Source organism: Tamandua tetradactyla, chromosome 5, assembly GCF_023851605.1.
Source record: "Tamandua tetradactyla isolate mTamTet1 chromosome 5, mTamTet1.pri, whole genome shotgun sequence".
NCBI lineage: Eukaryota > Metazoa > Chordata > Mammalia > Pilosa > Myrmecophagidae > Tamandua > Tamandua tetradactyla.
In genome coordinates this window covers 44,724,603-44,738,635 of record NC_135331.1, presented here as the reverse complement: position 1 = coordinate 44,738,635, position 14,033 = coordinate 44,724,603, and the positions used below count along the sequence as shown (strand labels likewise).

At 40.4% G+C, this 14,033-nt stretch overlaps 1 protein-coding gene across 3 annotated transcripts in view; it reads right to left on the bottom strand.

Moving 5' to 3' along the window:
- MED12L (mediator complex subunit 12L) overlaps window positions 1-14,033 on the bottom strand; it is a 371,061-nt gene that overhangs the window by 270,397 nt on the left and 86,631 nt on the right. For all 3 annotated transcript variants that reach the window (XM_077160783.1, XM_077160781.1, XM_077160782.1), the window contains exons 9-11: window positions 11,872-12,021; window positions 10,998-11,097; window positions 10,535-10,671 (exon numbers count right to left, since the gene is read on the bottom strand). In XM_077160783.1, the coding sequence (XP_077016898.1) occupies window positions 10,535-10,671; window positions 10,998-11,097; window positions 11,872-12,021 (387 nt within the window). The remainder of the gene's footprint in view (window positions 1-10,534; window positions 10,672-10,997; window positions 11,098-11,871; window positions 12,022-14,033) is intronic.

Below are 14,033 nucleotides of genomic sequence, written 5' to 3'. Positions count from 1 at the left end.
TTTCGAAACCAACCCAGGAGAGAAGGGCCAGCAGACGTCATCATGTGCCTTCCCAAGTGACAGAGGAACCTGGATGCCAGCTACCTTTCCTCCAAGGTATCCTCTGCTCATGCCTTAATCTGGACATTTTCACGGCCTTAGAATTGTAGCTTGTGACTTAATAAATTGCCTTTATAAGAGCCAGTCCATTTCTGGTATATTGCATTTTGACAGTTTTAGCAAACCGATACACTACTGGTGTAATGTTTATTATATTCCAGGCCCTGTTCTAATCATTTAATAACAATTCTATGATTTCACAGTTGAGCAAACTGAAGCCTAAAGGTTACAGAAGTTGAACATCCCAAAGCTACTAAATTGCAAAGCTGAGAGTCAATCTCAAGTTACCTGTCTTAGGAACCAGAGGGGAATCTTATGCCAAACCCCCACCTACCTACCCACTTTCTGTAGGACAGGGGTCCGAGTCATGGACAGAAAAATAATTTTAAATATTTAGAATGTATTCATGAACTACATGTATAACCATCACAAGAAGAAATCGGCTCCACAATGAGAATAAATAAGAAAAGATAGGGGCCCAAAACTCAGAAATAGATAAGGTTGTTCAAATAACAACATCTGCCTTCATGAACTTGGGTCACCCACAGTGTTAAAAAAAAAAAAAAGCTGAAATCTTTATTCATTCTGTTGCAAATTTGCCATTAATGATGCTATCTATACCTGTAATAAACATAAGCCAGATGTGAAGTAAGGTTCTTATCACAGGGGGATTTGCCACCTTTTTCTTTCCTGGGGTAGGGTGAAGGGAGACAGACCTAACAGATTAAACATAGTACATGTCTCACTCAATCACTCAATAACCTAATAGTCTGTAGACGCTAACCACAGTCTTCCATTCTTTACTAAAAACGGGAAAACAGCTAGCAACTACATCTGAGAAGCAGACATCCTTTAGAAATTGCAACATACATATTGAGATTCTTTACCATTCTCAAATGGGAAATTTCTTAATATACTACCTATACCATAAAAGGGCATAAGGGGAAAATTAATGACTCATTACTGTAAACAAAGGCTAACTAAAAGGACTTGACTTAAGATCAGACACCAAATAAAGCGCTTCAATAAGCGCCTTAATCTCCACCTAGAAGGACATACATGTGAAATCAATCACACTTAGTGAGCAAACCAACTGGTCATATCTGGATTAAAATATTACTCACATTACAGCACCAATAAGCAATAGGTAATAGGCAGAATATTTGTATTAGCAAACCATATGCTTTGACAGCTGAGATCTGAATGAATTATAAAAGTCATGAATTAAAAACTGGTCTAAACCATGACTCTCAGCTGTGTGGACCTTTCTGGCAACGTGGGACTGGGATCTTGGAATGAATGGAGACTCAGCACCAAGGGATTGAGAAAGCCTTCTCGACCAAAAGGGGGAAGAGTGAAATGAGACAAAGTGTCAATGGCTGAGAGATTCCAAACAGAGTCGAGAGGTTATCCTGGAGGTTATTCTTATGCATCAAGTAGATATCATCCTGTTATTCAAGATGTAATGGAGAGGCTGGAGGGAACTGCCTGAAAATGTAGAGCTGTGTTCCAGTAGCCATGTTTCTTGAGGATGATTGAATAATGATACAGCTGTCACAATGTTACTGTGTGATTGTGAAAACCTTGTATCTGATGCTCCTTTTATCTACCTTATCAACAAAGGAGTAGAACATACGGAATAAAAATAAATAATAGGGGGAACAAATGCTAAAATAAATTTAGTTTGAAAAGCTAATAATCAATGTAAGCGAAGGGTAAGGGGTATGATAGGTATAATCTGTTTTTTTTCTTTCCTGTGTTCATTTTATTTCTTTTTCTATTGTCTTTTTATTTCTTTTTCTGAATTAATGCAAATGTTCTAAGAAGTGATGAATATGCAACTAAGTGATGATATTATGAATTACTGATTATGTTGTTTTATTTTGTTTATTTTTTAATTAAAAAATAAATTTTTTTAAAAACTGGTCTAAACTGCTAAAAGAGCAAAAGCCTATTATACACTCACAAATAACATTTCTAACAGTCAGAATCACCTCCCATGCTAATAAGCCTAAGACTTAACCACAAAGTCACAAGATGTTTTTTAAAAATACAAACAGTAGTCATATTTTTTAATAATGTTTCTAGTAAACGAATATTTTCATGTATACATTTCCAAAAGATATTTGAGATGCTTAATTTTCTGAGGGGGGAAAGGGCTAGTTTCCTAGTTGCAAAGACAGTCTTTAGGTCTTGTGACATCTAAGAAACAAAACATACACCACAGAAGCAAAAAGAACTTCCTTTTTGTGTTTGTTTAAAGTAGTTGAAGATAGTACAGCTGTGGGCTCTGAGGAAGAGAGAAGTAGGTAAGAAAAAAAAAGCAGACAATTCTGAGTATCCAAATCAACTAAATGCTAATGTGCACGGTGTGGAAAGCTGAATTTGCCATCCCTCAGTTAATCAGCATTTAAATAATAATGCAAATGGAGAAAGCAGAGGAGTTTTGAGAAATATGTCACTGCATGATAATAATTAGACATGGGATGAATTAGAATCACACAGTAAACCCCTGTAAAAGTTCTTGACAAAAGTGCATTTTGATCATACTTAAAATAATGAAAGCACCACAGTCAATTTCCAAGAGGCATTTTTGTATGGAACAATAAACTTTACTCTCGCCTTTTAAGAAGAATGAAGGAAACAAAGAGACGGATAGGAAGAGAAACACATTTTTCTAAAACATGGTGCTTTGATCTACTTGCTTGACAACCAGAATTGCCCAGTCAAAACCTATGGCGATTGACTTTTACCACAGGAAATGGAATGTATTAGTAAGGCCACTGTACGGGCAAGCAGACTGCAGCAGGGCGGTTAAGTAATCGGCTACTTGGCAGCAAAACGAGAACTCAAACTCAGGTCTGGGTTAGCCTAAAGTCCACGTATGTGACAAAAGCCAGAAAGCTCATGAGCCTTGAGGACTTAAATTTTCTAATTTGATACTGTTCACTAAAAAAATTTAAACACTTTTTTAAAATGAAGAGCTTATTCCTGCTTATAAACATGGCAATGTTACTATGTGAAAAGCATTCTTAGCAATTATAAGTCATTCACTTCTTTCTTCAAAATCAGATACTCGTTTGTTCAGCTACCTTGTTACCTGAAATAAATTTTTTTTTTAAAGAAGCAGTACGAGGAATAAGCTGCACAGGTAACTAAAGTGTCACTGTTCAATCACTGAGGATTCAATACTATTCTCCTACCAACAAACCGGGTAGAGTTTGGGCAATTTACTTATCCTCTCTAAGCCTGTTTCCTCATCTGTAAAGAATAAAAACAGCTTGCGTCCCATAGGCCGCACAAAAAATTAAATGAGATGGCATACTTAAAACAAGGCCCAGTGCTTAAGAAGCATTCAAAAAAAAAGGAAAGATTTGTACATAAGCTCAAAAATAGGCGGTCCAGTCCCTTGAGGGATGGGAGAAAACTTATGAAACTATTAAACATAGTTTATATGTTTACTATTAGGGCAACATTAGGGACACCCAAATCATTCGGGACACTCAAATCATTAGGTCAAGCCCTTGATCGCGAAGCTTATGCAGCTAGTAAAGAAAAAGCTTAGCCTACTTTTAGGCATGCCTAAGGGTTACTTCTGGAGGACCTCTGTTGTTGCTCAGATGTGGCCTCAGTCTCTCTAAGCCCAACTCTGCAAGGGAAATCACTGCCCTCCCTTCTACGTGGGACATGACTTCCAGAGGTGAAAGTTTCCCTGGCAGCATGGGAGATGACTCCCAGGGATGAGTCCAGCCATGGCACCATGGGACCAAAAACTTCAGCCTGACCAAAAGGGGGAACAGAAGTGTAAACTAGTAAAATATCAGCGGCTGAGAGAGTTAAGTTGAGAGGCTACTCTGGAGTTCACTCTTACGCAAGCTACAGTTAGACATTGATACCTATCATAATCTGCCAAACCCCAATCAAAACCATTCCAGCCAATGCTAAAGAACACAGAAGGCAATATTTAAGACTCTACAAAGGTTCCGTGCCCTAGGGTAATTTTCCAACCTACAACCTCCAGATAAGTCTTGAAACCTCAAGGACCCAGCCTCTCCAGAACATCAGCTAGTTCCATCTCCCTACCCCATATTAGTGACAGCCCCTTCCAAGGTGAAAAAGTTAACCCAAATACCCCTAAAGAGTGGGATAGAAAGATCAAAGATGATGGTGGAGTTATACAGAGACAGTAGGGTTTAGCAAATAGAATATGATTGCTGAATCATTAAACCGGTATTTCTTTCAGTCTCCAGAATCTTAAAGCAGCTAGAAAGTAAAAAGCTAAAACTGAGGAATTACAACCCATACCAAACTCTGAAATCTGTTCCACAACTCTTTGTGCTATGCTTTGAAATTTATTGCTTTTTTATATATAGGTTGTTTTTCACAAAAAAGAAAAAAAAAAGTCAACTGTGATGATAAAAATGTGCATTCCTTCTAGCCTCCTATATTCTAGAGTTGCTAGAAGGAAAAATCTGAGAGGATGGTACGATAGCTCACGACAAACTCTGGGATCTGTCCTAACTATTTGTTGAAGACTGCTCTGAAAACTACTGCTTTCCTCTTTCTCTGCTTTGTACATATGCTATATTACACAATAAAAACAAAACAAAACAACAACAACAACAAAAAACAAGAGGCCCATCTCAATCAAAACTGATTAATTATTGGCCCTTCTAAGTACCAGTAAAGTCTAAGGCCTTATCTAGACACAATTTTCCAATTATGTTAATATAACTGACCTCTAACTAATAGGCATAAAAGAAAATGGGAGTTTTAGAATAGATTAGCAAGGCTTCCTTTGGGTGTCCAGGAGGAAAACGTAACTTCTGAAGCATGCTTCTACCTAGCCAGTCAGCATTATAACTTAAATTCAGCAGGCACTGATCCCAACAGAAAGCCATCCTTTGGCCTTGGCCTCCTTGAGTCTTGGTTTAAAAAAGTGACTTTTTCCCTCTTATGTTAAACAAAAAAGACCTAAGCATTTAAATGAGCACAAGCTCTCTGAGAATTAGAGAGGTCATTGTTTCTCTACCGAAGGTAAAGAAAATCTCACCTACCTCACTATTTTGCTGAAAATCACCTTAGCAGAAAAGCAAATTCTTTTCCTCCCCCATGATGGCAATAGCTGTGTCTACCAGCTATCCAAAACAAACATAAAACCCAGATATGGTGTGTTATTTGCAAACAGCCACAGTAAGCCATAACCAACTTGTCCTCCTGAAGTTCCTTCTATAAACACTGGAGGTATTTCCTCTTCCACTCCTAACAACTTTCATCTCATGTTACCTGAAACTTCATCTCACGAAGACACACCTTCCAAGCAAGAAAGCTCATGATCTCAAGTAAGAGCCACCATTTTCAAGAATATTCAAGAACCCTACCTTGGAGATTAATGTACGGTCCTCTGAGGCTCTTCAATAATCTTAAGGGAAAAATGATGGTCTCTGTATAGAGGGGCTAAAATCAGCACTTCCCAAACTTTGCTGCACATTGCAATCACCTGGGACCTTAAAAAGAAAAATACTCCCTAGCTCGCACCACCAGAAAAAAACTATTTTATTCTCTTTGTGAAAATCAAAGAATGAAAATTTCTTACAGTTACTGGCTGTGCTTTAATGCATTATTTGAATGTCCCATGGGAGACCCAAAAGACCCAGTGCTATTAAAGTCTCTGACCACAAGCCTCTCATTTTTCCAAATGTATTGTCTCCCCAAATACACGGGACAATAGTAATAGTGTCTGTTGCATGCAAATTTAGATATTAGGCACTATAAGTAGTTAAACGTGCTACTGCTATGGCTTTGTATCACTTTCACATCATCAGGAGAAAGAACGCCCACTTTACAGAGAGGAAACTCAAACTCATCAGGAAAAAGTAAAAAAATGTCCATGGTACTCCCAAAGAAATGCACTAACCTGTTCTTTTACAACTAAGAGTTCTCCCTTCAGCCATCCCTCTACTTCTCCCTGCACACGTTTTCTTATACACGAGCCTCGTACCATTGTTAAAACTGGCCTACGCAGATTTCATTACTGTACTCACTCCTGCCCTCCAACACACATTTCAGAGGGGGTTTCCTTTTCTCACTCACTGCTCCAGCAGCTTTCTATTGACACCTGGAGAGTGTGTTCCCACCCCATCGCCCAAAATAAATTCCATAAATGGCTACTGAGCACCTGCTGAACCCCAGGCCTGGTGCTAAGGGCTGGTGCTGGTGAGCAGACGAAACAGACCCCGGCTTTACGGAGCTGCAGGCTCACAGGAAAATAGACATGGAACAAGCACAGCGATGGCAGAAACCGAGCTCTGAGTGTCTCTTCTGCCACGGTTGGTCAGATGGAATTCTTAGGCCTGGTTTGGTACACTAGGCCCTGGACCAGGTGAGCGAAGACCATTATCTAGACTTAGAATCTCTGCCAACCAAAAACTCAGCGTGAACTCGTCACACCGTTCTGTTCAAAGCAAACTTCATGAATATTTTAAGCATAAAATTAATAAAAATAATACTGCAGATTTTCAGGGTTTTTTGGTACATGCGGTTTTCATTTCAGTGGTCTAGAAAGAAGAAACACACACACTGCTGTCATCTTTTGAGAGTTCGGTCTTGAGCAGCCCATTCAGCCTTCTCATTACTCAGGAGAAAGTTTGCTTCCTGAGGCACCAGAGAGAGAAGTGAAAAGGCAGCTCTTCCTGCCATCTTGAGACTTTTCCTTCTGACCCATGTCCCCAAGGCACTCAAAGATGCAGCTGCTTTCCCCTCACAGCCAAGACAAACAAGAAGAGAGAGACGAGAGGAAGGAAGTGGTCTGAAGGCTCTGTAGAGCTGAAGGGGCAGCATTCCCCTCTCCTACTGCTCGGAGAGGTCAGCAACACGGCCCCTGCTTCAGGTCACGAGGGACAGGCTCCACCAGTGCTTGGAATCAGGGGGTCCCCACACCTCACATCTGCATGTCAGGCTTCCAACCACCTCCACCACCCAGAACATAAATGGTTATGAGGCAAATAAACACCTAAAATACAGTCGGAATGGCAGGCATCTGAGCAAAAATGGCTAACATGCTGCCAGGCCTGTAGAGAGTTTTAAAATTGGAAAAATTTACATACAAATCTTGACATCCAACTGCTCTTGAAATGTTGGATGGTGAGGCAACAGCAGCTCTGCAATCTCAAGCAGATTCCAAGAGAGGTCTGCCCTGTCCACACAGGGACTGCCCACTGCCCACTGACCTCAGCGCCCACCCTCTTGGCTGCCCTGCGTGCAGCAGGCCACCTCACTAATTTCACCTACTTGACCACACCCGGGACCCAAGTCTCTGGGACCAGACATAAGTGTCATAATATCTGCATCTTACACGACACTGAACGGAAGTACAAGTAGCAGAGATCTAACATAGTCAAACATCAAAGTTCTGAGATTCTTCTTTTCACTTCCCTTACAACAGTACCCAAGCCCTGACGCAGAAGAGGCAATGGGGCATGTAGGGGAGAAAAAGTAAACAGATAGCACACTCTGGTGGAATCAGTGAAAGCAAGCCACAGCGTGAGCTTGAGGCACGGGGACAGCTTCTGCTCCTGCTCCGTCACGGTCACGTCTAAGCACAGGCAGGTTCAGCCTCCAATGCCCTCATTCCATCCACGACTGTGCTTCAGCAGGCTTCCACCAAATACCAGCCTGGCCACCACGCAAAGCTTCACCTCAGACCCACGCTCCCCGCATCGGAACAGCTGCTCTCGGCGACCCTACAGGGATGTGGAGAGGATCTGGTTTCTCCTTAGGAGTTCCAGAGAAAAGGGATGTGAGGAAGCAGCTGTCTGACCAGGGGCCCGGACACACCGAGACGCGCCTCCTGGCCAGGGCAAGCCTCAAGCTCACGGCGACTACGTAGGCTTGTGTTTTTTCTCGTTACCTAGCATCTCTAAGTCCTCACACAGATTCTGAAACTAAAATAAAGGAAGTCCATTTTAAAGTGCTGAGCTCTGTTTCTGCATACCAATCATACCACTTTAAACAGCTCCTTACCAGAGAACTAGAAGTTTCATCTTCAAGATGATACCAAAAATGATTACTCTTTTTATTTATAATAAATATTTATATTTAATTTACATATGCATGTGCTTTATAATTCTCAGAGTGCTCACATTTCCTATAGGGCAAGCACTCTACGCTCATTTAACAAGTAAGGGCACCACGGCACAGACCCCACGAGGCCCCACAGGCCCCACCGCTCACCACCACAGAGCTCGTCAGTCGCTCTACTGGGCAGCAAATGCATGACTCCCAAATGCACAGCGACTCCAGCATTCAGGAAGGCCATCTCTGGTGGAGGCCAGACAGAGATAAAACCCGACCCTATGCACGCAGATACACACACACCTCAATACAAACAGATGCCAAAAAGACATCACTTCACATTTTAACTTAATGGTAAATATTACGGAAGGGTCTGCCCATTCAGTTATTCTTTCAGAAAGATTGTTTAAAAAAAATGAATATATATGTAGAACGGAATGATCAAAATAGGAACGTCTGCATTTGTTGGTTTTTTTTTTGATATTTAAAAATATAAAATAAAAAAATTATTTAAAAGAAAAAAAAAAAAGGTGACCACTCTGAATTGTGGGTTTAATAAAATGTAGTTTTCGTCTTCCTCAGAAAGACAGAGCAACCACTCTGGTGCAGCATTTCCGGAACGGAATCCACGCTGCTTCCTAGGAAGCTGGGTGGGCAGGAGCCGCTGGGGCCCGAGAGCAGGAGCCCCAGCCCGGGCCCGTGCTGCCCTCTAGTGGCGCCCGTCCCCAGGTGCTGGGCGGGGACGTCACAGGAGGCTCAGGGCAGCGCTGGACATTTCTCATCTACCCTCTCAACTTAACAGAAACTTCTGAAGTCGTAACTCTCAATATCCGTGTATTTAATGACAGCTTCTACACACAGCACTGTGAGAAGTAAATTCTTTATAAGACTTAGACAGACGGACCTATCCAAATGTGAGGTTTTAAACAGTGAAATCCAGAGGGATTACATCTAATATTCATCTAATCACCTCTCGAGCACCCCACACTGGAGATAAGTGTGCTTTAAAGAAAGCCCCACAAATGATGGGATTTTATTCAGAAAGACAATATTATTTCTGCCCTTGACAGGACAAATTACACCCTTATCACATTCTCTCTAGAGTGCTTTTGAGTTACAGCAGGTGAGTGAGACAATAATGGTAAAGCTGGTCAATCACTCATGACAAAAGTTATGCAGTCGGGATAACTGCAACGCTGGCGTAGTTTTGACGGATTTGGTAAAATCCTCACCAGGGAACAAGAGTTTTCATTTAACACTTAGTGTGAGATAACTAGCAATCCAAAAGGACATCTTGAATTTTGAGAATGTTTACTTCCCTTCCAGATACCACACTTCTATATATTAAAAAATCTTAGGACCTCTGAAGCCTTTTATTAGAAGGAGCCCTTATTACAGATAGGACTTTAAGGTTTCCACCCCAAAAGAGCACAGTAACACTCAAACCTGTCTAATAAGCACAGAATTATGTAAACATAGTCTGTATGATCTCCTGAAGCATTTCTGAGATTCTCAATGAGTTAGATGCTACACTCGAATCTGTACCTAACTCAGCGTTCTGAGGTCCTAGCTGGCGGCATATCTTGAGAAGCATGGTGACGGCTCACAAATTATTGTAAAAGTAAGAATAATCCGAAACATGTACAAGGCTCACATAAAAGTAGAATAAGGAAAGGTTTTTGGTGGTTGTTTTTGTTATTTTATCTCATTTTCACATCTGGATTCCCAAAGGCTAGTTTGAAAATCAAAGATTTCAATCAGTTAACTCAGGTATTCCTCAAAAGTAGATACTGAGTCTTAAAATTTACCTCTACACTCCAGGTGCCCAGCACAAGCCAGACACATGACAGGCTTTTCATCGTGAATGAAGACAAACTTTGTAATTCCCCCCAAATAAAGCTGGGGGTAGGGAATGAAAAAGCTATGTATATAAAGTAATTCACTAAAGAAATAATTTAACACTAATAAAGCATAACATAAAAATTGTCTAGGGAGTTTTCTAAGACCATGACCACAAGTATACATTCATCACTGTCTAATGCGCTGAATATTAAAATATATTCCCCTAAATTAAAGTCAAACCACCAGAAGAAGGATATTTAGCGAAAAACTAAAATAATGGACAGTGACGGTAAAAGGGGAAAGAAAAATCTTTCCAACCAATATATCTAGGGAGATCAGCCCAATGGACATTTCATTTTAATAATGGTGGATCATTTCCATTCAACAACATAATGATTTCAGAGTACAGACACCTTCACTTAGTAGAAAAGACTTTACCAGTACTTACTCTATGAGAAAGAAGAATGTTTGCTAAGAAAGTAAAAGATGGGGAAAAGAAAAAGAAAGAACTACTCACTACCTCTTGGTTGTCTTTGTTTTGGTTTGCCCAGAAAATCTTATGATAAAGCGTCTCCATTGAATTACTGGAATCAGTTCGGTCAAAACAGTGACGATCCAAGACTTCCAACGTGTGCAAAACCCGGCTAATGGTCACCCCTAGATGCAGAAGTTAAGCAAGAGGTTAAAAAGGTCAAGCGAAGCCAGCACAGCTAACAGAAAATCATCCTTATGTAGGGCAAAGGGAATCCATTAAAATCATTCCTGGACATAGAGAACTGCTACATTCTCAAAAAATCGCTAACAATACCAAAACTGACTTTCTGGACAAAAATCGAAAGGACACAAACAGCAGAAAATCCTCAAGTTTCTGCATGGTGGCTCTGTCCGAAGGGTCCTTATTCATATGAAGTGATTTATAAGAATCAGAACATGGCATAAAGTTCAAAGTTCAAAAACACTCATTTTTTTGTCGTGTTCTATACCTGCGGTCGACTCTTGGCACTTGTCAAAGGACCACCGAACTTCCACGGCACGGCCTCTTTGTTTTATCTGCTGTTCTACCTCATAAATCCTTGCCCGAACCTGAAAGATAATTGCTTCTAATTAACTTGTGCTTGGAAAGCCGCAGTGGTTGTTTAAATCATGTCAGGTTTTTCCGCCTGAGTAGCGTATCCCATGGTGAACTACAGTCTTGACTGCATTGTAGAAAATGCAGCCCATTGGCCAAGAAGTGCATTTGTAAGCATTTACCAGTGGTGATTCAATACCGGTTTTCAACAATAAATGCTCATAAAAATAAATGCTCATAAATAATTTTTACAAGTGAAATTTTTTTAGGGCACAATTTGGAAAGGTTAAAGTTCTAAAAAAAAAAAAACAAAAACTCTGAGTCATTCTCCTAGGAGTGAAAACAACTAGAAGTGTTTCTTTAAGTAAATTTCTTGGTAAAAGAGGATCTTATTCTAAATATTAGTAATGATCTTGTGGTTGAAGTTTCATAAGTCTTTGACCCAAATAAACAAGCACTAATAAAAGCATGAAGCAATGACTAAATATGACAAACTACTACTAAGGGATTTGTGGTCATTTATTAGAACCACCACCATAATTGCTGTCTGGGTAGCGGAAATCTTAGTAAATATTACCCAGCAACAGGATAAAAAGTAAGGGAGCAACTTCATTCACTTCTGCAGTTCAGAAGGGCTAAATGCTTTCCCAAGGTCATCCAGAAAATTAGGGGGCAGAGCTGACAATGATGCCCAAGCATATGAGATGCTAAAACCAGAGCTGGCCCAGTATGTCCCAATGCTGCACAAGGATGGAAACATCCATCTAACCACATGACAGAAAGCCTACCTGCTGATTGAAAGCTGTGTTCCCACCCGACATGGGTAGACTGGAAGGTGCCACCTGCAGCAGATCCAGAGGCGAACCTGGGTTCGTGCTCTTATTGTCGTTAGTGGAGTAATTCCACACCAAGGCACTTGGGCAACACAGAGTGACAGTCTGGAAATGAAGCCAGAAAATCAAGATATTTAGAGGGAGAAATGTGTAACAACGGGCATAACAGTAAAGGTGATAACTTGTTTTTCTACATCATAGTTTCCTGAGTTTAAAATATGAACATCTTGCCCCCCTTCTCAACTTTCTCAAGTGACAAAATGAAACAATGATGGAATTATTATTTTCAAATCCATTTGAAAATACAGCCATTAAGAACTTAGGGAAAATTCCAATTTGTAAGCTGATATTCCAGCACAAGAAATCTAAGAAACTTAATAAAAATGCAGCAAGCATTACTTAAAACAATACTTCTTCATAAAAAGTCTTGCAATTAAAAAAAATGAGTTGCAATAAAAATACGCAATTTCTTAGATCACAAAATCTCAAAGGGAAATATTTAAAACAAAAATTCTCTTAATATGCAGAGTCTTCACAAATAATGGTACTATCAGTAAGTAGTTTCATAAATGCTGGGTGGATAGTGACCCTGAACCAGGGGTCAGGAAACATTTTCTTTGAAGGGCCAGAGGGTAGGAATTTTAAGCTTTGTGGCTACACATAGTATCTGTTGCATATTCCTTTCTTTTGTTTCGTTTTATTTTGACTACCCTTTAAAAATGCAAAAACTGGTCCTAGCTCATGGGCTGGAGTTGGCTTACAGGACCTGGTTTGTCCTAGACACATGCAAACATCTTCATTTTTACTAAACCAGCTTGTACTAAGTTCGCTACATGACCATTTTACACCTCACAGCAACCCCATGGGGTGGGTACTGTTATTCCCTACTTTTTTCAAAGAGGAACATAATTCTTTATCAAAGAATTACCAGCCCAAGTTTAATTGTGGCACACATGCCCAAAACTACTCTGCTATCCTCCTAGCTCCTAAATGTAGATTAAATATTATACCTCATGTTTAATTAAGTAATTAAAGTGCTTAATGTGCTGAACTCTTTCTGGAAGCTTCCTGTCACTGTATCCCTAATCTGGGTAATGAGGTAAGAACTATCATCCCCATTTGCATAAGAGGAAACTGAGATTCAATGATTTTGGGGCATAAAATCAGGTCTGCAAATATTCTAAAGTATATGTCTTAATCATTATGCTATCATGCCATTCAGCAGCAAACAATGTTAGCTTAGAGAATGAACACAATCTTTTTCCTAAAATGCAAATTTAAATATATAAAACTAAACTTTGAGGTCTAGGAGACATTTCTGTGAAAACCAGATGGCAGATACGAAGGACATCAAGTCTCCAAAGCACACCGACTCATCTGTCTCCACTGGTCCACATCTGCACTACCCACGACTGAGTCCATCCCCCATCCATGTTCTCAATTCCAAAACTTCCCATCTCTGGGGCAATGATCTATCAGACACCCTCCCCTTCTTTCCTCAGGCTCTCCCTCTATGATTTACCCTTAATTTCTAAATAGGCTCAAATAAAACTCCAAGGACCCAGCAACCATCTCCATCTGCTACCCATTCTCTTCTCTTCCTTTCATAGACACAATTCTCAAAAGAACCACTAGTACTATTTCTACCTCATTCTACATCACTCAATCTGGCTTCTCACTGACAACTCAACTGAAATGGCTCTTAGAAAGATCATCAAGGACAACCACATGGTCCAAGCCATGATCCATTTCAGCCATCTTCTTACCAGACTTCCCCAATACAGTTGGCACTGCCCACATACTTCTTTCTTTTTCTGGGGAGGAGGGGAGGTGCATGGTCCAGGAATCAAACCTGGGTCTCCCATATGGAAGGCAAGCATTCTACCAGTGAACCACCTGTGCCCTACACTAACTCCTTTTAATAACTTGTTACAGTACCCGGAGAGGCAGTTAGCACAGAGAACTCCTCAGTGGACTTCCCCTCTGGCTATTTCTTAACCACTGGTGTCCTTCAGAGTCCAGGTCCTTTCTTATTACCAACTCTTCAAGTATTCTCATCTCCTCTCAAGGTTCTAACCAGCCACGTGGCCCTGAACAATTCAAATCCACATATCCAG